Source organism: Ranitomeya variabilis, chromosome 1, assembly GCF_051348905.1.
Source record: "Ranitomeya variabilis isolate aRanVar5 chromosome 1, aRanVar5.hap1, whole genome shotgun sequence".
In the NCBI taxonomy this organism is placed as follows: Eukaryota; Metazoa; Chordata; class Amphibia; order Anura; family Dendrobatidae; genus Ranitomeya; species Ranitomeya variabilis.
Genome location: NC_135232.1, coordinates 762,926,248 through 762,953,220, shown reverse-complemented (window position 1 = coordinate 762,953,220; position 26,973 = coordinate 762,926,248). Strand labels below are relative to the sequence as shown.

Here is a 26,973-nt window from a genome sequence, read left to right as displayed (position 1 = left end):
ATGCAAAGCAAGGAGTCCTGGTGGGCTATGGCGAAACTCAAAAGGGATACAGAATCTTGCACCCAGAGACCAACACAGTAACAATCAGCAGACATGTAGTGATTAATGAAAACTCAAATTCCATTAAGTAACACCAGTTATTCAACCTAAGAAGCAAGAACAAGAATCTCAATCACCAAACCCAGACACCGAAAAGGAAAACACTGAAGTATGGATAAGCTCTGAAGCCAACAAGTTTGACACAGAAGAACCAAGTCAACCTCCAATCAACAGACCAGAAAGGCCAAACAAAGGTATCTCAGCTAGAAGCCTTTCTTATATGGTCAGAATACTTCCACAGCCAGAGCCACAATCATGGCAAGAGATGCAAAAACTGCCTGTCCGCGAGAAACAGAAGTGGATAAATACCGCTAATGAAGAGATGGAGTCCCTTTACAGGACTTTTTTTCCCCCTAATTCCCCCTCCCTTTGCACCACCTCAGAGTGTGCATCCTACAGTCGCTGAGCTGCTTATCAGATGCACATCACTGATTGGCACCCATGCTCGCTTTTGGCCAAGACTTTTTTTTTCTGTCTGTTTTTTTTCACCACATCCGTACATGCATCCTACAGCCATCGAAAGCTGGTCATTAACAAAAATCACTGACTGGCCTCCATTGTTGTTTTTTTGTGTGAAAAAAAAATTGAATAAAAAACACTTTAGATTAGTTGATAGGATTTAGTTTGGGACAGTAAAAATATACTGTAGTTATCAGCGTCTACTACAGTAATTTTTACTGAATATAGTCAGGGTTAATGTCAGATAGCGAAAAAAAAAAGAATCATATATGTGCGTGTGTCTTACTTATATCAGTGATGTGCACTGATCAGTGACATCACTGATTGGCATCCGGTGGTTGTTTTTTTTGTGTGTGAAAAAAAGAATAAAAAATAATAATTTAGATTAGTTGATAGGACTAGATTAGGGACTGTAGAAATATACTGTAGCAATCGGTGACTACTATAGTATTTTTACTGAATATAGTCAGGGTTAGTGTCAGATAGTTTCGGGTGCTCAGCAATTTATTTTTCTGACATCCGTTTAGTAAGTTGTTTTTTTATTTTACAAAATTTTTATGTTCTTTTTATTTTTAGCTTTTTCTGTCTAGATTCTTTCTTTTTTTTCTTCTAAATAAAAAAAAAAAAAAAAAGTTTACACCAAACACAGCTGAATAAAATTTGGTAGACACTAAAACACCACACCACATACATGAAAAAATGTTGTTCCGCTCACCCCAAACACGGTATTCAACAGAGGATGCATACACTTTCTTTGCCTCCGACACTGACAGTGAGGGAGAGGATCTCCCCTTCCTTTATTTTCCTCCTCCTCTTCCTCGAGTGATTCGGAACCGCCACGCAGATGCAGCCAGCTCCTATTGTTAGTGACCCCCTATGAACCTCACGTCCCGAAAATTATGAGCCACAGATTCCTGATTTTGTGATGCAATCAGGAATCCAATTTGACACTACCAGCCTCAAAGAAATTGACTTTTTCAAAGTCTTTTTCTCTGAGGATTTTGTAGATCTCATGGTGTCCCAGTCAAATTTGTACGCAACAACTTTTATTCCAAAATCCCACTTCATCATTTTCCAACTGGACCCCTGTAGAGGCCATAAAAATTATGATTTTTTGGGGCCTTGTTCTTCAAATGGGGATAGTGAAGAAGACAGAAATTCAGAAATATAGGAGTGTTGACATTTTATATAACACTCCACTGCTCCGCATGGCTATGCCCCGGACAAACTTTTAAGCCATCCACAAATTTTGTGCAAGGAGGAGAACCGGGTCTTGGGTACCTGTCCTATGCCAGCTCCGGAACTGTCGGGGCTGTCTCCTATGTTGTCCTGGGGAAAGAGTAAGAGACCAGACAGACCCTTGCATTCGGAAACAGTGGGTATGGCTAAGCGGCTACAGCCACAGCGCGCTTGAAGGTAGTCAGTCTTGGCGGGAACAGGCAGCGCGCAGCACAGGGAAAGAAGTGCTTCGTCCCTTGAGCATCGGGACGGCGCTGGCCTGCATCCATGTACTCCCGCCGTGACTAGCGGGTGATGCAGAGAGAGAAGTGCAGTACGCCCGGTAGCTGGCAGAGAGCAAGGTGCTGTGCAATTTGTGATTGCGAGTACAGCGCACGTGGCGCAAAGAACCGGGTACTGGACAGACGTTTGCAACCCACCTTACCAGCATATACCTTACTGCCCATGGGGGATCCTGAGCGTGCTGCGGCCTTGTTTCCTCCGGCCACATATGTTCATGGACTAGGGACTCAGCGGAAGGTGCCAGAGACCAACCACTGCTGCAAGAAGACGGACTGCCCTTAGCAACCAAATTTCTTTGGACAAACTCCGTGCCAGCCATTGCTGGTGCTACCAACCCCCAAGTGGTACCTGCATTCTGAAGAACTGACATGATAAGTGCACAACAGAACTACTGTTACTTTTGTTTATTAACCCTGCATATCCTTTGCAATTGTATCCTTCATTTTAAATGAAGGATACAAAGAAACTAAAATTGATACAAAGGGATTTAAAGGGGAAAATTAAGAATGCCTGTGAGGTGTTCAGAATTAAACTAGAAAATAAATTGTCACACAACAATTCCATGGAAGTGTGGTCGGGCATGAAACAGCTAACTGGGTTTAAGGCAAAGCTGGAGCGTGGAGAAGTGGATCTGCCCTTGGCTAATGAAATGAACGAATTTTTCAACAGATTCACCAACACAAGCACAGCATCATCAGGAATGGGGAATGAAGCTGGGAAGGGATCGGCAGCATTGATATTGGGGAATAAGCTACCTGCTTTCACCATCTCCCAAAGCGACGTGAGAAAACAGTTTAGTAGACTTGTTATTGGCAGAGCAGCAGGACCTGATGGCCTCAGTCTAGGTGTCCTCAGAGCATGTGCAAACCAACTATGTACTGTCTTCCAGGACCTGTTTAACTGGAGCCTTCAATCACAGGGTGTACCAGAACTGTGGAAGACCACCTGCCTGGTGTGCATATTCCTCACTGTAATGAGCAGTCCCACGTGACACACAGGAGAAGGGGCCAGCGCTGAGAGAGAGGAGACATCGCGGGAGCTGGGTATTTCTTCTGCAAGGGGTCGGGCGGCGCACTGGGGATGGGAGGCGGGAGGTCCCAGCAACTTTATTTTTAACAAAAAAAAACAAAAAATTGATCATTCATCTCTTCTCTCTTGCGGGGGAGAAGAGATGAATGCCTCCTTCAGCACCACACAGGGGGGGACAGCGCTTACTGTAGCGCTGTCCTGCGGGCGGTACGTGCACACGGAGGAGAGTGCACACTGTTCTCCGTGTGCACGTGTGCAGGACGTATTGCTGTACGTGCTGCCGGAGAAACACGGACATGTCTGTGTGTTTTGCACATGGACACACGGTCTGTGAAAACACGGAGACGGAGGATTACTTACCGATCAATATTGCTGGCCAGGAGGTTGAGATTGTTGAGAGCTACAAATATTTGGGGGTTCACCTTGACAGTAAACTTGATTGGAGGTGTACAGAAAAGGTTTACAAGAAGGGAATGAGCAGACTGTACTTTCTTCGGAAGCTCAGTTCGTTCAATGTGTGCAGTAAAATGCTGGAAATGTTCTACCAGCGCCATTTTTTTTGCTATCATATGCTGGGGCAGTAGTGTGCGAGTATCTGACGCTAATAAGCTCAACAAATTTATCAAGAAGGCAAGCGCGGCTTTTGGCCTCCATCTGGACTCTTTTGAGGAGGTATTGGAGGATAGGATTCAGAAGAAGTGTAGGGCTATAATAATGAACAATAATACACACCCACTATACAAGCTGTTCTTGAAGCAGAAGACAACATTCAGCAGCCGCCTAATCCTACTAAGGTGTAAGAAGGAGAAATTCAGGAAATCGTTTGTACCTACTGATATGGGGATGTATAATAATTTCCTAAGGGTGGTAGACAACAATGACTGATTGCAGGTGTACTAATGTCAATTAACAGTGACTTATATACCTGAACTACCCACATTTATTTGTTATGTAATGTTGGTATACTTGTGCAAGATTTGTGTCCTAATATTTTATGTACTGCTGTTTGTATTGCTGCTGTATTACCGTAATTTCCCCCGGGATCAATAAAGTGTATCTCATCGTAATTAGACTGCTGTTCCCTTGTTTAACCCTTCATCTCCCTGCGAGGAGTTAACCCCCTGTTAAATTAAAAACTGTTACATTTGTTGAGATGTAAGTTCCCAAAAGGGACATCTGCTCATATGAGTCCCTAATATTTTGAGGAGTCTCAAATTCCGGCAATACCTTTCCAGTAAGAGGCCCAAGAATGAAATTAAGCTCTAAAAACTGTGCGAGTTTGTGTTTAGGGTTTATGAAGGGAATGACACCTGGATTCAATCCCCTGAATGCCGCCCTGTCCTGGAAGTGAGTGGGAAAATTGTGTGGGATTTGGTGCACCCACTGCTGGATCAAGGTTATCACCTCTATGTAGATAACTTTTATACCAACATCTCACTCTTCAAGTCCTCTCTGTGCAAGTTACCGCAGTATGCGTTACTGTCTGCAAAAATCAGAGAGACCTCCCTATAATGCTAATTCAGCAGCTGCTCAGAAAAGGTGAGAGTAGAGCCCAAAGTAGCGACAACATGCTGGTGGCCAAGTACAAAGACAAGAGGAATGTCCTTTTCTTGACCACCATACAGTGGGTATGGAAAGTATTCAGACCCCTTTACATTTTTCACTCTGTTTCAATGCAGCCATTTGGTAAATTCAAAAAAGTTCATTTTTTTCTCATTAATGTACAATCTGCACCCCATCTTGACTGAAAAAAAACAAATGTAGTATTTTTTGCAAATTTATTAAAAAAGAAAAACTGATGTATATATATATATATATATATATATATATATATATATAATATCTATATAGAACATATATACATAGTAACTGTCTCCTATCTCAGTAACGGGAAAGTCTGTCTGTACTTATTTATGATGAGCCCTATTAGATATTTTCTTTTTTTTACATTGCATATTTGATTATGTGATATATTTCACAAAGTGTTTTTATTCATTTGTGTGTGAGGTTTCCTCATTCAATTTGTATACTTTGTAAACTTGTGTCATCTTTGTCATGCATCATTTGTTTGTCTGTTAATTTTATTGTCATTGTCGGTTGATTATATCATCTATCTCCCATTTACTACATTTCCTATTAGTTCTCCCACATTGGCTTAATCTTAGATGTTGTCCAACACTTGCTCCTTTCTCCACCTAAGTCACACCCTCTGTTTTTTGTGTATCATGATTACTCATATGACTTGACATGCACTCTTTTCAATCTGTATGATGCCCTTACATTGGGGTGATCTGATGTAACCCATGTGCCCTCATGTTACCTCTTGCTCGCTGATGCGGTGATGACCGGACATAACCTCATGAGCTTGGGTGCTATAATGATTGGACGTGAAGTCATACATATTGTTCTGAAAGAGAGATTCTGCAGAGTGGAAAACTTGTGAAAAATGCAAAATACAAACCATATAATGGCCACAAATACATGCACATATATGACAACTTTGAAATGTACAGATGTGTTTTAAAAGTTATATTTTATTTCAGTGAGCGAGTCACTAACAACTATGAACAATTTTTGTTCCTTGCAGAAAAGCCTGTTGAAATTGCAGTGACTCTGGAATTTGCAAGCATTGCCTCTGTTTCAGAAGAGAACATGGTAAGGGAAAGAGTCTATGAGAACTGATGGTTTAACTCAATGGGTTGGCTAAAAAAGTATCTTTGCATCTTGTATTGAAAAACAATCTTGCAAAGAAAAGATTTTGCTTAGGATTGCCAACAGAACATATATATATATATATATATATATATATATATATATATATATATATATATATATATATATATATATATTCTACTATATAATTGCCTAAGGGTACTTCTGTCTGTCCTTCTGTAACGGTTATTCGTTCGCTGATTGGTCTCGGCAGCTGCCTGTCATGGCTGCCGCGACCAATCAGCGACGCGCACAGTCCAGAAAAAAATGGCCGCTTACTCCCCGCACTCACTGCCGGCGCCCGCATACACCGCTCACACAGGGTTAATGCCGGCGGTAACGGACCGCGTTATGCCGCGGGTAACGCACTCCGTTACCGCTGCTATTAACCCTGTGTGTCCCCAACTTTGTACTATTGACGCTGCCTATACGGCATCAATAGTACAAAATGTAATGTTAAAAATAATAAATAAAAAAAAAAAACCTGCTATACTCACCCTCCGCCGCCTTTCTCGCTCCTCGCCACGCTCCCCGGACCGCTCCATTACAAGCGTTAGCTTGCGGTGAGGTCCCGTCCCAGGGCTGGTGTGCGGCAAGGACCTGCCGTGACGTCACGGTCATGTGACCGCGACGTCTTCATAGGTCCTGCTCCCACCAGCCCTGGCACTTGCAATGGAACTCGGCTTCAGGAAAATGGCCGCCGCGATCTCGATCTGCGCACGCGCGGCATCCCGCGGCCATTTTCCTGAAGCCGAGCACTACCATCTGCACAGGATCCCAGGAAGAGAAGAGGCAGGACGCAGAGGAGCAGCGACAAGAATGGTGAGTATGATACACTACAAGGGGCCCTCGGATCGTTAGGTGAGTATGTTTATTTTTTATTTTTTGGCCCTGTGACATACGTGCTTCGGTAATATACTACGTCACTGGGCAATATCCTACGTGGCTCTGCTGTATATTACAAGGCTGGGCAATATACTACGTGGCTGGACAATATACTACTAGGCTGGGCAATATACTACAAAGCTGTGCAATATACTATGTGGCTCTGCAATATACAACGTAGCTGCGCAATATACTACGTCGCTGTGCTGTATACTATTTAGCTGGGCAATACACTACGTGGCAGGGCAATATACTACAAAGCTGTGCAATATACTATGTGGCTCTGTGCAATATACTACGTAGCTGCGCAATATACTACGTGGCTGTGCTGTATACTATGTAGCTGGGCAATATACTACGTGACTGGGCAAAATACTACGCCGCTGGGCAATACACTACGTGGCTGGGCAATATACTACGTGGCTGGGCAATATACTACGTGGCTGGGCAATATACTACCTCGCTGGGCAATATACTACGTGACTGGGCAATATACTACGTAAATGGGCAATATACTACGTGGACATGCATATTCTAGAATACCCGATGCGTTAGAATCGGGCCACCATCTAGTATATATATATATATATATATATATATATATATATATATATATATATATATATATAGGTATTAGAGCTACTTGGATAATGTATGACTGATCGCAAGGGTTTCATATCTTATCCTTGCTGACATCCAGGCTCAGCTACTGTTAAAGGGAACTTTTATGGAGCAAACTTTAAGAACTTTAGTGGTTTTCTGTCCCTTTTTATTTTAAAAAAGGGCTCAGCATAGCGTAAGTATATAGCAATACTCATCTGTCGGTCCTCTTCTGCTCCACTGTGCCGCTGCCTGGATTCATCTACATTTTCTCTGCCTTCTTTTTCGATGGGGATGGTGCATGACTCTGCAGTCGTGACTCATGTTTAAAAAGGGAAGATCATCCCTTTAATGTAAGATATTTATCAGTTCAAAATGGGCTTCCACAGACAGAATTGATATAAGCTATGCCACTTTAGAGGTCCTAAGTGCACTCGAGTAGTCACTCTTTCACCTCTATACAGAGGATTGGTCTTCATTGCAGAATCTCTGGAGTTAAATCTACAGACAAGCTGCTTGCTGGTCAAAGGAAGAGGAGTCAGCTAACCTGGTTAGAACCAGGGAGTCAGGCATTCACTAACAGAATCGGTTACCAAATAGTGCAGTCTGACAGAGAAACACAACAGAAGAGTAATCAAATGATTCAAAATGACATTCAATAAGTCATCCATGGGGTTATTTAGTAGAGTAATCGAGATATAGAAGTTGGGTCAGGACACATGTCAATCCAATGCAATAACAATGCAATAACTAGCAAATGACAGGAGTAAGCATAGGGATTTAAATAGGGCATATGCACCCATCTGACCTTCTATTCCAACTTGGTGATTATTTTTCATATTGAGCTTGACACAAGATGTAATATCAGATAGTTTTCACTGGGGGGGTGTATTTTTCTCCCTGTATGATGCTTACCAATCATAAACAGGCACCAACACGCATAGGCAACAAGAACACGGCGCCACCAAAGCTTAGAGTAGATTTCTCAGTCTATGAGATTACATTATACTGCCCTGATGGCCTGGTCTAACTCCTGTATGAGTAATTAGTACAGCTGAGTTTAGCTGTATCACATTAAGAACCCTTCTATCAGCTCTCCTGATTACTGAGGGTGTCAGTAATCAGACTTTTGTTTGTTGTGCTCAAGAAATTAGTAATTGTTCTGCAAAGAGACCAGGGCTGTCATTATGTCTCAAGCAGAAGTGACCTGCTCATTCTGGACTACTTCTGTGTGAGCTATAATGACACCCTGCTCTGATCTCACTGCAGAGCAATTATAAGTTGAGCACAGAAACATAAGTATGATTACTGTCACATCTCCGGATAGACAATTTGGAGGGAGAGACAATTCAGCAGAGCTAACAGTGCAAATAGAGGACAAGAGGAGAGCTGATAAGAGAGTTTGCAATCAACACACCTAAACTCAGCTGTGCTGCCTCACCCTAACAGGGACCTTTTCTGAAAGGCGTAAGGCTACCGTCACACAGTGCCATTTTCATCGCTACAACGGCACGATTCGTGACGTTGCAGCGTCGTATGATTATCGCTCCAGCGTCGTAGACTGCGGTCACACGTTGCAATACACGGCGCTGGAGCGATAATTTCATGACGTATTTGCGATGTAGAAGCCGTTGGTTACTGTGCGCACATCGTATACAACCTGTGTCACACGATGCAATCATGCCGCCACAGCGGGACACTAGACGACGAGAGAAAGTTTCAAACGATCTGCTACGACGTATGATTCTCAGCGGGGTTCCGGATCGCAGTAGCGTGTCAGACACAGCGATGTCGTAACTATATCGCTAGAACGTCACGAATCGTGCCGTCGTAGCGATGAAAATGCCACTGTGTGACGGTACCCTTAGTCATCTGTGTTTTCTAATCTTGCAGGAGGTTAAACCAGTTGATCAGTGCTGTCTGTCTTACTAACATCATGGCTGTCTGTCAGATGTGATGTAACTATGGTGGGGGCATGTACTTTTTTCCTTTGAGTTTTGCTGCCTGCTTATGATTGAAGTTTTACTCTGCTCTTCAGCCACTTTTACAGTGTGTGTCCTGTTCAACATCAAAAATTTGGTGAAAGGCCCTCTTTAACTGCTGTCAAAATAAACCTCATCTCCCTTCGCTACTTCTCCACCTTTACGATCTAGCAATCTATTCAATGCCTTCAAATTCTCAATGAATCCAGTTTACACTATTAGCAATGATTTACAAGGCTGACCATAATCTGTCCCCTCCATACATCTCCAAATTAATCTCCCAATATTTCCCTACATGTAATCTCCATTCTTCACAAGACCTCCTTTTTCTCCTTCTTGCACAAACGTTTCTCACACAATCACCTCCAACATTTGTCCTGAGCATCTCTTTTCCTCTGGAATTCATTGCTACAACATGTCTAATTGTCTCCCACACTTGGAACCTTTAAATTCAACCTAAAAACTCATCTCTTCAACCTGCAGTAATCCCACTGCCACCTCACTGCTGCTGGAGCTGCTCCAACTCCCCAATCTTCTGTCTTTTTCCCCATTGTAGATTGTAAGCACAAGATTGCAGGGTCTTCTCCTCCCTCTCTACTAGTTTGTTACTGTTTGTTCATTGAAATTTATATGTATTGTGTGTAGCCCTTTTCACATGTACAGCAACCTGGCAATAATGGTGCTTTTAAAAATAATAATATTAATACGAAGAACTTTAATATAATCAAAATAATTATTTAGAGCAGTAGATTGATAAGTATTAAAGATGTTGTCCACTACTTTTACACTGATGACCTATCTCTAGGATAGGTCATCAATTTTTGATTGTCCGGAGTCCAACACCCGGCACCCCCGCCAATCAGCTGCTATCCGTGGCGGCGGCCGCTGGCAGGAAATACTAATTTGCCAAGCTGTTCCATCTACTTGTAGTGGCTGCCGCAGGGTACTACACATCAGCCTCCTATTGATTTGAATAGTAGGAGGAGGATGTGCAGTACCAAGCCTCAGCCTCTACTAGTAGACAAAATAGCTCAGCAAGTGAGTACTTCTGGCCGACAGCCACTGACACCAATAACAGATGATCAGACAGGGTGCCGCGTGTCGGATCCCGGCCGATCAGACATTGATAACCTATCCTAAGATTAAACCATGAATCTAAAAGCCACTTTGTAGTCGGGGAGGAAGGGCTCTCCCAGCATCTGAATATGAAACCTAGAAACTTTTACATATTTCATTAATTTTCTTGTAGAGAATATTATCCGGGATTCAAACTCAGGGCCTTTATCTCGATAGGCACAAACATTAACAGTGAGCCTCTGTACCATTATTTGTAACAGGATAAATTGTATTCTTCTTTACAGACATTATGTACTAACATATCATATTAAAAGTAATCATCAGAAATCTGTTTTTGTAAAATTCTTAAAAAATGGAGCAAAAACAATTACAATAAATACATTTTTAAACACTTTTTTTCAAAGCTACATACCAGAAAGTATGAAAAAAGCAGCTTTATATAAAAGATGACATTCTAAACAGAGACAAAAACCAGAGTCACAAATGTGACAAAAATCCATGTAAAAAAAATAAATCTCAAAATGCAAAAAAACACGCAAGTAACCTAATAGGTGCAAAAATGCTGCAGAAAATCTGTAACATCAAACACTCACCAAATAATCATCATGGGAACATATTTTCTGTAATTCTTTACAAAAGCTAAGTCACAAGTGCTATGTGAATATATCAGCAGTAATGTGCACTTTTGTGCATAATATGTACATACAGTGGGTACGGATAGTATTCAGACCCCTTTACATTTTTCACTCTGTTTCATTGCAGCCATTTGGTAAATTCAAAAAAGTTCATTTTTTTTTTCTTATTAATGTACACTCTGCACCCCATCTTGTCTGAAAAAACAGAAATGTAGAAATTGTAGATGCTGTATGTCAACTATGTATGTGTCATTGTGTGTATATGTATACGTAATGTATACACAGTATGTGTGCATCTTATATACAGAATCCTTTTGTGCATGTGTATAGTACATTTTTAATGCATGTGTAATGTGTAAACATACATATGTTATATACAGTCATGGCAGAAAGTGCTGGCACACTTGAAATTGTACCAGAAAATTAAGTATTTTTCCCAGAAAATTATTGCAATGACAAATATTTTGTTACACACGTTTATTTCTTTTGTGTGTATTGGAACACCACGAAAAACAGCGAGAAAAAAGGCAAACTGGACATAATTTCACACAATGCCCAAAAATGGGTTGGACAAAATGGTTGGCACCTTCAACTGAAATATTTGGTTGCACACCCTTTGGAATAAATAACTGCAATCACTCACTTCCTATAACCATCAAAAAGCTTCTTACGCTTCTCAACTGGAATGTTGGACCACTCCTCTTTTGTAAACTGCTCCAGGTCTCTCATACGTGACGGCGCCTTCTCCCAACAGCAATTTTAAGATCTCTCCACAGGTGTTCAATGGAATTTAGATACAGACTCATTGCTGGCCACTTCTTAGGTTTCTAGGTGCTTCTTTTAGTATGTTTGGGGTCATGGTCCTGCTGAGATGCAAACCCAGCGCTGAATCATTGCGATCCAAACTCCTTTGGTTAACATGATTTTCATTATTAGAGATGAGCAAACCTGTCGATGTTCTGGTTCGCCAAATATAAAGTAAAAAGTTTATTTCGGGTTTGAGTTTGACCTCAAACTTGACCCCTGACTAGAACCCAATAGAGGTCAATGGGAACTTGAACTTTGGTGCCTTATAATAGCTGTAGAATGATCATAGTGAGGGCTAGTGGGCTGCAAAAGGAAGCTAAATGGGGGTAAGAGCAGGACAATTACCCTGCAAAAAATGTGAACAGGGAAATCATTTAAAGGGGTTCTGTCACTATAGCAATCATTGGAAAATTGGAAGTAAATAAATAACATATACATTTTAACAGTGTCCTCACAGAGACTGAGGCTAGCTGCTTCCAGTCCAGTCCATGGGGAAGAGTACCCCTTAAGAAGCAGCTTACAAATTTCAACCACAAAACATGGGGCAGAGTATCCCCTAAGACGCAGCTTATAAATTGCACCCACAGACCTTGGGACAGAGTATCTCTCCCTCATAAGCAGCTTACAAATTTTACCCACAGACCATGAGGCAGAGTATCCCCTAAGAAGCAGCTTACAAATTTCAATTACAGACCATGGGGCAGAGTACACCTCAGAAGCAGCTTATAAATTTTTACCCAAAGAGCATGGGGGAGATTACCCCCACAGCTTCAAATTGTCTGCTACAGTAGTGTATGTTCTAAATGCCACCGATGAAAAGCTTGTATCAGCTTGGATCGTGCTGGCGATCCGTAGCAAGGCTTGCTACCGGCTTAAAAATTACACCCACAGAGCAGGTTTCCAAATTTTCCCCACAGCAGCTGATAACAAATTTCACACCCAGACAATGGTCCACAGGCAGGGCTGCAGAGTAGACACACACATATATGGTTCAAGAATACACACATCACCTTTTTCCCCAAGTACTATAACAGACATGGTTGCCGAAGAATAGTGATGAGCAAACCTGTTCGGTTCGATTTGGCGAACAGCCCGATGTTCGCCAAACATACCAGAACCCCACTGAATTCAATGGGAGGCAAAACCAAATGCATAGACAAAGCTTTAAGAGGTCCTAAAAGCTGTAGATCTAACAGAGTGTCAACCCTGTAGTTAGCACTATGTCAAATCCTGACAATACGGGCATCATGTTGCAGATGCCGTGCAGCAAGAAGTCGCTCTTGTGTCGGGCGCTTCCATGAGGTCCAAGTTCATGGTGTCTTGGTGGCGGTGTAATACTCAAGCTTGCTTCCTCTGTCCCTTCCCACCAACCACAGACAATAGAGAGGGGATCATTATCATCATCTCCTCACTGTTGCACGCCCATCACCTCTTCCTCCTCCATTTGTTACTCGGCTCCTGCACCTTCACTAACAGTTTGTCTGGTACCATGAGCCCCCCTTGATCACTGTAATCCATCCTTCCATATCACCCGCCTGTGTGACGACAGAACAGAACTTAGCATATTATTATCCCTTCTTCATCCTCCTTGGCTTCCAAAGTGTGTACCAGCATGTAGATGACCGAAATGGTGATGCTGATGACATCATCAACGCTAACCATCTTCGTAACCACTTCGAAATTGTTCAGAAGGGTGCAGACGTCCTTTATCTGTGCCCACTCCACAAGCATGATTTGCAAAATGTCCATACTGCATTGGCCCAAGCTATGCAAAAAGACATCCTGCACCAGGGCTCATCGCAGCTGCCACAGTCGCTGCAACATGTCCTGCGACAGTGTGGAGCCAGAAGACCGCAGCGTCTGATTGCTCCTACTCCAGTGCTTAAAAGAAACAATTCTCCTTCATTTTAAATGGTGCTTATTCCTTTTGGCAGAGCAGGGAGTTAATCGGCCATGTTGGAAAACTCTGTGCTTGCAGCTCAGCTCAGTTAGCCACTCCCTTCCCCTTTATAATCTGAGCTCTGATGCAAATCCATGTCAGAGCTAGCATTTGCTGCATGGCTTCAGGAGGAATAGGTGTTCATATAAGGAGTGTTGATGGAGTTATCTGTGACTGTTGTGTGGCTTGTAAGTGTGGCAATTCCCTTCCCTTCTCTACTTTTGTTTATTCCCCATCCTCCACTCCCTGGTGCATTCCTCTGTTATATCTGAGTAAATATTTTGTATGCGTGGAGTTTTCTGTTAACCCTTGTTTGTGTAGCCATGTTTGTCGGGTTGGTGTACTGCAATGCACAATAGCACCCCTCTTCCTGGGTGGGGGAAGAGAACAGACAGAGGGCTAACTCAGGAGATAAGGAAAGGGTGGCAGCCCTGGCATCTTCACCATCAGAAGTATCCCGGGCAATAGGGCACCCCCTAATGGTAGGGTAAGGGAAGGAGGCCCTTGTCCCGGGTCACCCGACAGCTGTTTCATGACAGTGTAGAGTGGAATTCCACTGTGTTAGCACATCGCAAATCATACAGTTATCTGTTAGGCAGAAAGACCTCTGTAGCAATGCAGGTCGATGACCTGCGGGGTGCGAATGGCGGAAGTGAGCACACAGTGACCGTGATTTCTGCCAGAGTGCATCCATGCCGGGATAGTGGCGGAGAAATTGACGTACCACCTAGTTAAGGACATGAGCCATGCAAGGCTCGTGTGTGAGCTTGCTCTGGCTTAGGGCCCCACGTTCGCCCCGCTATCACACACAGCCTTCCCTGGCTCCAGGTTCAGTGGAGACAGCCATTGTTGACACTCAGCCTGTATAGCTGTCCACAACCCTTGAGCTGTGTGACTGCTGTCAACAAGGTATATCAATTTAAACACTGCTTGATTTCAGTGAGACATGGCTATACAGTACAGAGGCGGGGGGTTTCTCTCTGCATTGTGGGAACATTTGTCTCATTAAGGGAGAGGTTGAAGGCACAGGTATAGGGCCCTAGAGGAGGTGGAGGAGGCAGAAGCAGTGTAGGAAGTGTTAGAGGTTTGCCCACAAGCCTTGGGGATTCCAAGACTTGTGGAGCAGCCACCTGCCCACTGTAATGAAACATGACATGTGTGTCACCTGAAGGACCTAGGGGGTGCTTGCAGGGGGCCCGGAACCGAGCACACGGAGTGTGAGAGCTAAAGCATGCAGTGTGCACAGGACCTGGTACTAAACAGTCACGTGATGGCAGGGGGGCAGAGCTACTACTAGAGAACGGGGAAGCAGCTGAAAGCACGGAATACGGGGCACAAAACGAAAACATAGTCAAATGGAGAGCCAAGTGTCAAAGCCAAATGAGAGTGAGGTACCTAGGGATGAGACAGTGAGTGAAACAAAACGAGCCAAGGGGTCAGGGAACCAGGAAGGACAGGGCAGTACAGAGCAGAACACAGAGGCAGAAGTCAGGGGACAAACCGGGTCATACACAGAAAAACTAACACACACAGAGGCACAACCAGTACAAACGAGTAACCTGGGTCAGCAATCCATAGCCGAGTAAACGGAAGTATCACCGACACTAGACCCAGGAACTACAAGCTTTAAATAGCCGCCCCAGAACCAAAGAGAGGCAAACTATCTTAACCCTGACCTGACCAGGACAGTGCTAGAACCAACTTGTTGAGTCATGACAGTACCCCCCCTCTCAAAGGGTGGCCACCGGACCCCCAGGTTTCTCAGGAAATCGGGCATGGAAGGCCCGCCCCAGATGATCGGCATGAACCGATCGGGCAGGAACCCAGGATCGGTTCTTCAGACTATACCCTTTCCAGTGCCCAAGATACAGGAGGGTACAACGGACCATCTGGAAGTCCACAATGCACTCCACCTCGTACTTTTCCTGACCATCCACCGAAACGGGTGGTGAGGGACCCAATGATCCTTCATCGACAGCCCCCAAAGGTTTCAGCAGGGCCCTATGGAATACATTGGGGATCTTAAAAGACAATGGGAGATGCATCTGAAATGCCACTGGGTTAACCACTTCCGTGATCTCATAAGGGCCAATAAACTTAGGCCCCAATTTCGTCGAAGGAACCTTACGCTTAATGTTCCTCATAGACAGCCAAACTTTATCCCCAACCCGGAGAGTCGGTCCCACAGCCCGTCTCCTGCCCGCAAAAAGCTTAAACTTCCTGTGAGCCTCCCCAATATTCCTTTGGACCTCCCGCCACAAATCCCCCAACTGCTGTACAGCTACATCAGCCCCAGGGCAACCAGAGTCCATACGGGAAAACTCCCTAAAGTGTGGATTGAACCCGTAGTTGCAGAAGAAAGGGGAGGTACCTGTGGAGTGGCTTACACGGTTATTGGATGCAAACTCTGCTAAGGGCAAGGCATCACACCAATCATCCTGTCTGGAGGTGGAAAGACAGCACAAAATTCGCTCTAATGTCTGGTTTGTTCATTCAGTCTGACCATTGGTCTCAGGATGATATGCAGATGAAAAAGATAACGCAACAACCTTTTGCAAAACGCCCTCCAAAACCTGGACACAAACTGCACTCCATGGTCAGACACCACACTCAAGGGCAAACCATGCAATCGCACCACATGATGAATGAACAACCTAGAGGGCAACACTACCAAGGGTACAAAGTGTGCCTGTTTCGAAAACCTGCCAAACACCACCCATATGACCGTATTAGCTTGGAAGGGGGAAGATTGGTGATAAATTCCATGGACAAATGTGTCCATGGTCTATCAGGAACTGGCAAAGGCACCAATTCCCCAGCCGGCCAGTTATGAGAGCTCTTAGCACAGGCACACACTTCACAGGCAGACACAAACTTCTTCACATCAGACGTAAGCGAGGGCCACAAAAAACCCCCGCAATGGCCCCACGAGTGTCACGCTCATACTTACCTGTCCAGCCGGCGCGCTCCCGACGTCTCTCCTGGCCGCATTCTGCCTGGCTTCTCTGGCTCCAGGCACTTCAGCAGTTCGCGCATGCGCACTAGCGCTTCTTCCGCTGCCTGGGATTCTGGGAGGTCGTGACCCGGTGGCTCCGCCTCCAATATGGCGGTGCCCACCGGGTATTTCTGTCCGGCGCTTACCCAGGTAAGGCGCCTGTGAATCTTCGCTGCTGTGACGCCTTTTTGTTTAGGTGTCCCTTCGTCGTCCTCAGGCCCTTCCTGTTCTCCCTGTTATCAGCCTTACGTGCCCTTGTCCTTCTTTGTTAGCTCTACGCCTCAGCTATCATTGGTTCCTGCATATTCCCTTTAGTCCTCCTACCTCATCTTGACCCAGTCGTCCCTTTGGCTTCGGCAGTTGCGGTTCCATCCTCCTAGGGCCTGCTCCTAACGCTCCCTGTAAAGGGGGCGCATCCACCAGGTTTGCTCACCCTTGGGGGCTCTGGGGTGTGACCCAGAGGGTCCACTCCCGGCTTATTTCTTCTCTCTGTAGCGTGATATTATTCACAGGCCATGGATCCCGCTGGAGCCTCAGCCACTCAGAAAGAGTTAAAGTACCTTCACACTAAACGACTTTGCAACGATAACGATAGCGATCCATGACGTTGCAGCGTCCTGGATAGCGATATCGTTGTGTTTGACACGCAGCAGCGATCTGGATCCTGCTGTGATATCGCTGGTCGTTGCTGAAAGTTCAGAACTTTATTTGGTCGTCAGATCGGCGTGTATCGTCGTGTTTGACACCAAAAGCAACGATGCCAGCAATGTTTTACAAAGGTAACCAGGGTAAATATCGGGTTACTAAGCGGAGGGCCGCGCTTAGTAACCCGATATTTACCCTGGTTACCATTGTAAAAGTAAAAAAACAAACAGTACATACTCACCTTCTGCTGTCTGTCACACGTCCCCCGCCATCCGCTTCCCGCACTGACTGTGAGTGCCGGCCGTAAAGTAAAAGCAGAGCACAGCGGTGACGTCACCGCTGTGCTGTGCCTTAGGGCCGGCACTCACAGTCAGTGCAGGAAGCAGACGCCGGGGGACGTTATGGACACCGGAATGTAAGTATGTACTGTTTTTTTTTTTTTTTACATTTACGCTGGTAACCAGGGTAAACATCGGGTTACTAAGCGCGGCCCTGCGCTTAGTAACCGATGTTTACCCTGGTTACCCGGGGACTTCGGCATAGTTGGTCGCTGGAGAGCTGTCTGTGTGACAGCTCTCCAGCGACCACACAGCGACGCTGCAGCGATCGGCATCGTTGTCGATATCGCTGCAGCATCGCTTAGTGTGAAGGTACCTTTAGTCTTTTTACGTGAAAACCAGTCCCGTGTGATGTCCTTTATGAAGTCCATGGACTCTCGTCTATCCGCTCTTCAGACCTCTGACCCCAGTAATGCTTCTCAGTTGGCCAGCTTACAACAAGAGCTGGCGCAACAGCGAGACACTCAGGCTCATATTTTAAGCTACATGGCTTCCGTAGATACTCGACTTCTCTCCTTGCAGTCTGCTGCGTCTGCTGCCGCTCCTCCCTCGGCTCCTCACCCTCTTCCCTGTCTGGCTAAACCATCACGCTATAACGGTGATCCCAAATTATGTCGGGATTCTTAAATCAGTGCCGCCTCCATTTTGAGCTTCTGCCTTTACAATATCCTACTGATCGGGCCAAGATAGCTTTCATAATTTCTCATCTGGAGGGGGATGCGCTGGCATGGGTGAATCCACTCTGGGAGCATGATGACCCTGTAATTTCGCAGTTAGCTAACTTCTTTGAGACCTTCCGTTGAGTATTTGACGAACCTGGTCGTCTGGCCTCTACTACTGAGTCCCTATTTAATTTACAGCAGGGGTCTTTAACTGTGGGTCAGTACGCCATTCAATTCCGCACTCTAGCCTCCGATTTAGGCTGGAATAACAAAGCTTTGGTGGGAGCATTCTGACGAGGCTTATCCAGGCATATTAAAGATGAGTTAGCGGGTCGCGATACACCAATTTAGAGGATGTCATCTCTTTGGCTTCCCGTATTGACCTTCGATTTCAGGAGCGAGCCTGTGAGAGGAATCCTCGGCCTTCCCAGCCTTCTCGTAGACCACCTAGTCCTCGTTCCCGGGTGTCCACCTCCGTACCAGCATCGGAACCGATGCAAGTAGATCGGCTCAAAATGTCTGAGCAACGTCGGCAGGAGAGATGCACCCAAGGTCTTTGTTTCTGCTGCGGCAGTGCCTCCCCATCTTCTTCGTGCCTGCCCGGATTGGCCGGAAAACTCCTCCGCCTAGGCCAGGTAAGAGAGGCCTCCCTAGGTGCATGTGATACCTCTCTACCCCTCACTCTTTCAGTTTTACCGCACGTTTCTGGTAAACGTTTTTCCTTGCTAGCCTATATTGACTCGGGTGCTGTGGGAAATTTTATTAGGCTAGAAGAGGTAGTTAAATTCTCTGTTCCTGGTAGGACCCTAGAAAATCCCCTCTTCCTCGCCTCCGTGGATGGCAAACCTCTGCAGGAGACTCTAACCCAAATCACGCAGATAGTTGAACTTCAGGTAGGCGTTCTGCATAAGGAGAAAATTGTGTTCTATGTTTTGGCTAATATTTTGCATCCAGTTCTCCTCGGCCTACCTTGGCTGCAGACCCACGAACCCACTTTGGATTGGCATAATGGCAATATTCTTTGTTGGGGAGATTCCTGTTGGGCTCGTTGTCTGCTGCCGGTGCGTCCTGTTGGTGTTTCTCGCCCTTCCCTCATTCCTTCTGATTTGCCTTCTTTTTACAGTTCCTTTTCTGATGTCTTTAATAAAAAAGCAGAGAATCTTCCTCCACATCGCTCCTACGACTGCCCAATAGAACTTCTTCCTGGAACTATGCCTCCGAGAGGAAGACTCTATCCCCTTTTGCCAGCAGAGACTCAAGCTATGTGAGTATGTTCAAGACAATCTCGCCAGAGGCTTCATTCAGAAATCCTCTTCTCCTGCCGGTGCTGGCTTCTTTTTTGTCAAAAAGAAGGATTGCTCTCTTCGTCCTTGTATAGATTACAGAGTTTTGAATAATATTACAGTGAAAGTGAAAAATAAATATCCATTACCGCTAATCTCCGAGCTCTTTGACTGTCTTAGAGGGGCACGAATATTTACTAAGCTTGATCTTCGAGGAGTCTACAATCTGGTTCGTATCCGTGCAGGGGATGAGTGGAAGACCGCCTTCAACACCCGTGATGGTCACTACGAATAACTAGTCATGCCTTTTGGTCTCTGTAACGCTCCTGCTGTTTTTCAAGAGTTCGTCAACGATGTCTTCAGAGATCGTCTCTATTGTAGTGTCGTCTATCTGGACGACATTCTCGTCTTCTCTCTGGATCTCTCCACTCATCCATGTGACGTTCGTCTAGTCTTACAATGTCGGAGGGAGAATCATCTTTTCGCCAAGATCGAGAAGTGTGTTTTTGAGCAGTCTAGTGTACCCTTTCTTGGATTTATTGTCTCTGATTCTGGTCTGAAGTTGGATCCAGCTAAGGTGTCTGCTGTTCTCGATTGGCCACAGCCCGTTGGGGTAAAGGCCATTCAAAGTTTCCTTGGCTTTGCCAATTATTACAGACAATTTATTCCTCATTTCTCCTCCTTAACTAGGCCCATCTCTGCTCTCACCTGCAAGGGAGTTGATTCCAACAACTGGCGTCAGGAGGCGGAGGACGCTTTTCAAACTTTGAAACAAAGATTTGCTGCCGCCCCAGCGTTGCACCGTCCAGATGCCAACAAACCCTTTGTTCTTGAGGTGGATGCATCTTCCATAGGAGTTGGAGCAGTTCTTCTTCAAAGGTCCCATTCCGGATGCATCGTCACCTGTGGCTTCTTCTCTAAATCCTTCTCCTCCTCTGAACGTAATTATTCCATCGGTGACAAAGAACTGTTGGCCATTAAGTTGGCCTTAGAGGAGTGGAGTTATGCCACAGATGGTCCCTGTTTTTTGGATGTTTTGACTTGGAGCTCCACTTTCGTCCTGGTGATAAAAACATCAGGGCCGACGCTCTCTCAAGATCCTTTCAGCCTTTGGATGAAGTGGAGGATTCTGCACATATTATTGATCCTGCTAAGATCATTTCCATGGCTCCTTTAAATGTTCTTTCTCCTCCTCCAGGAAAGACCTTCGTGGCAAGCAGTGACAGAATGAGAGTTCTGCAGTGGGGTCACTCCTCCAAGTTTGCCGGGCACGCAGGAGGTAAGAAGACTCTCTCTCTTATTTCACGTCATTATTGGTTGCCGACTCTTCGCCAAGATGTCCTGGATTTCACCGCTTCATGCTCCTCTTGCGCCAGAAACAAGGTTCCTCGGCAGTTACCTTCTGCACTCTTGCATCCGCTTCCCGTGCCCTCAGTTCCATGGAGTCATATTGCTATGGATTTTATCACGGATCTCCCTCGCTCCTCGAATTGCACCGTTATCTTGGTAGTTGTGGATCGATTTTCCAAGATGGCCCACTTCATTCCTTTATCTTGACTACCGTCTGCTCCTGAATTGTCAAAAATCTTCGTCCATCATATTTTCTGACGTCATGGCTTCCCTCTGCATATTGTTTCAAATCGAGGAGTCCAGTTTACAGCTCGATTCTGGAGGGCTTTATGCGGTCCAATGAAAGAGACTCTTGATTTCTCCTCCGCTTATCATCCTCAATCTAATGGTCAAGTTGAGCGTGTTAACCAAGTTCTCACGTCCTATCTGCGACATTTTTCCAATAATCATCAGAATGATTGGGTTTCCCTGCTTCCATGGCCAGAATTCGCTTACAACAATCACCCCAGCGAATCCTCTTCCAAGTCTCCATTTTTTGTGGTCTTTGGGCAACACCCCGGCATTCCTCTTTCCGTTTCTTGCACCTCAGGCGTACCGGTGGTGGATTCTCTGTCCTTGGAGTTCTCCAAAATTTGGCAAAAGACTAAGGAGGCTCTTATAAGAGCTGGTAATCGAATGAAAAAGTATGCAGACAAGAGACGTCTTGACGCTCCTCCATATCAACCGGGGGATAAGGTCTGGCTTTCTTCTCGTTACATTAGATTAAAGATTCCCTCTCTAAAACTAGGTCCTCGTTTCATTGGTTCCTTCGAAATTTCTAGTCGGATCAACGATGTGGCCTATAGGTTGAAGTTGCCTGCCTCCTTGCGAATTCCCAATACTTTTCATGTCTCACTTCTTAAAACCGCAGTCTTCAATCGTTTTCACTCGTCCCAAACTCATTTCCCCTCATTTTCCACTACTGATGATATATTCGAGGTTAAGGATATTCTTGCCCAAAAGACTGTTAGGGGTCGGACTTTATTTTTATTTGACTGGAAGGGATTTGGTCCTGAAGAGAGGTCGTGGGAACCCCGGGAGAATATCAATGCACCCCATATTTTAAAGAGGTTTCTTTCCAGCTTTAAAAAGAGGGGGAGCGTGGGCACACACTTCACAGGCAGATGTAAGCGAGGGCCACAAAAAACCCTCGCAATGGCCCCACGAGTGTCACGACTGCTCATACTTACCTGTCCGGCCGGCGCACTCCCGATGTCTCTCCTGGCCGCATTCTGCCCGGCTTCTCCGGCTCCAGGCACTTTGGCGGTTTGCGCATGCGCCGTAACGCTTCTTCCACTGCCTGGGATTCTGGGAGGTCGTGACCCGTCGGCTCCGCCTCCAATATGGCGGCACCCACCGGGTATTTCTGTCCGGCGCTTACCCAGGTAAGGCGCCTGTGAATCTTCGCTGCTGTGACACCTTTTTGTTTAGGTGTCCCTTCGTCGTCCTCAGGCCCTTCCTGTTCTCCCTGTTATCAGCCTTACGTGCCCTTGTCCTTCTTTGTTAGCTCTCCGCCTCAGCTATCATTGGTTCCTGCATATTCCCTTTCGTCCTGCTTCCTCGTGTTGACCCAGTCGTCCCTTTGGCTCCGGCAGTTGCGGTTCCATCCTCCTAGGCCTGCTCCTAATGTTCCCTGTATAAGGGGCACATCCACCCGGTTTGCTCGCCCTTGGGGGCTCTGGGGCTGTGACCCAGAGGGTCCACTCCAGGATTATTTCTTCTCTCTGTAGCGTGATAATGAGTAGCCAAGATCCCAGGATGTCCACTCAGAGCTGAGACATGGAACTCCCGGAGAACCCTGAGTCAAAACTGAATAGGCACAAACAGTTTATCAACCGATTTGAACGGGGGAGCTTGAGACTGAGCTTCTCGAATCTCCCATTCCAGCCCTGATTACACATCAGCCACCACCACCCCAGGTTGAAGAATGAAGGATGGAGGTTCGGGGGAGTCACTGAATCAAAACACCTGGACAAGGCATCGGCCTTTACATTCTTGGATCCTGGACGAAAAGTGATCGAGAACAGGAACCGGGAAAAAAAAAGTGACCACCTAGCCTGCCTAGAGGTCAACCTTTTAGCAGACTCGATGTACACCAAGATATTATGATCGGTCACCACGGTAATGGGATGAGCCAAAAAATGCCTCCATTCCTCAAAAGCCAACTTAACAGCCAGAAGTTCTCGATTGCCCACATCATAGTTTCTTTCTGCTGGGGAGAACTTCTTAGAAAAGAAGGCACATGGTCTCACATTGGTCAATATGGCGGGCCCCTGGGATAACACTGCCGCCACCCCCACGGCATCCACCTCTACTATAAAGCGCTCAGATGGATCGGGCTAAACCAAAACCGGGGCAGTCATGAAGCATTTTTTTTAAGGACACAAATACCAAAACAGCTGGGACTGACCAGTTCTTAACATCAGCCCCCTTCTGCGTCAAATCAGTGAGGGGCTTAACTACCTGTGAGAACCCTTTAATAAACTTCCGGTAATAATTAGAGAGTCCCAAGAAGCATTGCAGACCTTTCAGATTCTGAGGCTGGACCCAGTCCACAATGGCCTGAACCTTCTTGGGATCCATGCGAAACCCCAATGAACACAATGAACCCCAAAAAAGACAGTTCTTGAACAAAAGAACGAACATTTATCTAATTTGGCGAACAGCTGGTTTAGCTGATTCTCCCAGGGTCTCTGGAGAACCGTACAGAGATGACCAATATGAGCCTGCTTATCAGATGAAAAAATCAGAATATCATCTAAATATATGACCATAAACTGCCCAATCAAATCAGAGAACACATAATTCATGAAATTTTGAAAGACCGCAGGAGCATTTGGCAACCCAAAAGGCATAACAAGGTTCTCGAACAAGCCTTCAAATGTGAGAAATGCCGACTTCCACTCATCCCCCCTCTCGTATTTGAATCAAGTTATATGCCCCCGCAAGTCCAGCTTCTAAAACCGTTTAGCCCCAGATAATTGGTTACACAAATCAGAAAGAGTGGAAGCGGGTAAGTATTTCTTACCGTGATCTTATTAAGTTCCCGAAAGTCGAGGCATGGGCGGAAACTACCATCTTTTTTCTTAACGAAAAAGAACCCTGCCACCACAGGAGAAACAGAAAGGTAAATGTGCCCCTTACGAAGACTCTTTCATGGCGACCCGATCAGGACCCGAAAGATTATACAGATGGTCTTGGGCAATTTGGCATCTGGAATCAGGTCAATGGCACAGTGAAAAGGGCGATGAGGTGGTAAAACCTCAGCCTCGCTTTCAGAGAACATATCTTCGAAGTCCTACAGGTACTCTGGATTACCCTCCAGACTGACAGACGAGACAGATGCAAATATTAGGCATTTACTAACACAATTTGGACCCCAACTAACCATCTTACGAGATTCCCAGTTGATGACTGGAATATGACATAGCAACCAAGGGAACCCCAACACCAACCCCGCAGGCAAGTTGTCCAGAACAAAACAGGTGATGCGTTCAGTGTGTACGGGGCCCACCTTGAGGACGATCTCCTGTGACAGAACAGATCTCGTTCTTGGTGAGGGGTGTAGAGTTGATAGCCACCACTTTTATGGGAGTAGCCAACCTAGCTGTCCCTATCCTATACTGGGCCACCATCCTGGATTCAATCAAATTCACAGTGGACCCACAATCCACAAAAGCCTCAGCGGGGAGAAAACAGCTGTTTACAAAGAGTTCAACTTTAAGCAATAACTTGGAAACCGAGGAAAAATGTACCTGGGAGTCTGGGCAACCTCTTCGACAGTTACCCAGACTTAGGCATTTCCCGACACCTTGGAAGATGTAGGACAGGAAGGGCAGTCTTTTCACAAATGTCCCATGGACCCACAGTAGAAACAGAGCTTATTCTCTCTGCGGTGTCTCCTCTCATTAACGGAGACAGATCCTACCTCCATGGGCTTAACAGAGATGCGGGTACAGATTTGGTAGAAAATAAGGGAGCCTCACATTGTAGCACTCCTCTTTCATGAAGCCTGCGATCCATTCGAATGGCCTGCGTCATGGCCTCCTCCAAAGAGTCGGGTGGTGGATGCAGAGCCAATGTGTCCTTAAGGTGGTCAGACAACCCTCTTTGGAACAACCCTCTGAGTGCAGAGTCGTTCCAAGTAACCTCCGGAGCCCAACGTCGATACACAGAACAATACCATTCAGCTGAGAGCTTTCCTTGAGAGAGACTCATAATCGTGTCCTCATCCAACCTCACATGATCCAGTTCATCGTAAATCAGCCCCAAGGCCTCAAAGAACTGATCAACAGACACCCTCTTAGGGGTGGAGGGAGACAGGGAATAAGCCCAGTACTGCGGACCCTCCATCAAAAGAGAAATGACAATGCCCACCCTTTGGCTCTCAGCGCCTGAAGACCAAGGGCACAAATAAAACAGTTTGCATTCCTCCTTAAACACCGGGAATTTACTCTTGTCCCCAGAAAAGGTGTCCGGAAGTTTGACAGAGGGTTCAGATAAAGGTAATTAAACATCAGACACACCCCCATCCTTACAGCCAGAAACAAAAGAACCACTCTGAATGGATTTAACAGTCTAAGCCGGTTCTCTCTGCACCTGTTGGTGAGATGCCACTAAGGACCTTTGCTCCACAGATAGATTTTGCATCATCCGAGTCAGATTAGTTACCTGCTCAGAGAAAGCATGCAGCGGATCCATATACACAGACAAACAAAAGTGCCACCAAACAAATTTGGAAAGTTAGTTGGTGATAATGCAATGACACACGGCATGTGTGTCACCTGAGGAGCCTAGGGGGCTAATAGTCACGTGATGGCAGGGGCGGAGCTACCGCACAAGAGGACAGGGAAGCAGCTGAGAGAGTGGAATATGGGGCACAAAACAAAAACGTAGTCAAATGGAGAGCCAAGGGTCAAAGCCAAATGAAAGCGAGGTACCTAGGGATGAGACAGCACGTGAACCGAGATGAACTAAGGGGTCAGAGAACCAGGAAGGACAAAGCAGTACAGGGCAGAACACAGAAGCAGAAGTCAGGGGACAAACCGGGTCATACACAGAAAAGCTCACACGCACAGAGGCACAACGATTATAGACGAGTAACCTGGGTCAGCAATCCCTAGCAGAGTAAACTAAAGTATCACCGACACTGGACCCAGGAACTACAAGCATTAAATAGCCACCCCAGAACCAAAGAAAGGCAAACTATCTTAACCCTGACCTGACCAGGACAGAGCCAGAACCACCCCGTCCTGAGTCATGACACCCGCAAAGCCACAAGAGTCACCCAGTGCCCAGTCAGCGAGATGTAATGCCCCTGCCATGTTTGCTCGTCCAGTTGTCAGTAGTGAAATGCACCCTGGCAGACATGGATTATTTCAAGGAACGGGTGATGTTGTCTGTGACAACAATAGCCTGCGACTATGGACAGCATAAACCAAGGTGTAAAAAACAAATACAGCCCTCTGGGCAAAACAGTAAAACAAGATAGAACTGTAGCAGAAAGCACAGTCCTTCTGAGAGCTCACCGCTAACAGAACACATACGGTTCAGGTTTTAACATAAACACAAACCACTTCTCTGGAGTGTTCCTCTCCAGACACTGCTGCCTTTGGAGGCCAGCTATTTAAGCCCCAGACCACACTCTGGGCTGGAGACAAGGTGGATATCCTCCCACCCGCTCTATGGATGTCCACATAAAAGCCTGCCCATTATGTAAATAACTTAACCCCTAATATCACTTAGTGTGCTGGAGGAAAAACTCTGGGTTTTTATATCACTGACAACATTAGTTGTAGTAAAATCTATCTCCCCTCCAGCACTTTACCAGTGACTGTCACATATTCCCCCCCCTCTGCGCAAAGTCGGGGGGTTTGGCACCTTCACTCACTAACCAGGGGAATCTGGACAGGGCAT

General features: G+C 45.7%; 1 protein-coding gene across 1 annotated transcript in view; it reads left to right on the top strand.

Annotated features, from left to right (window-relative positions):
* Positions 1–26,973, top strand: part of LOC143783292 (gamma-aminobutyric acid receptor subunit pi-like) — a 169,331-nt gene that overhangs the window by 55,919 nt on the left and 86,439 nt on the right. The window contains exon 3 of the mRNA XM_077271701.1: positions 5,696–5,763. Within this exon, the coding sequence (XP_077127816.1) occupies positions 5,696–5,763 (68 nt within the window). The remainder of the gene's footprint in view (positions 1–5,695; positions 5,764–26,973) is intronic.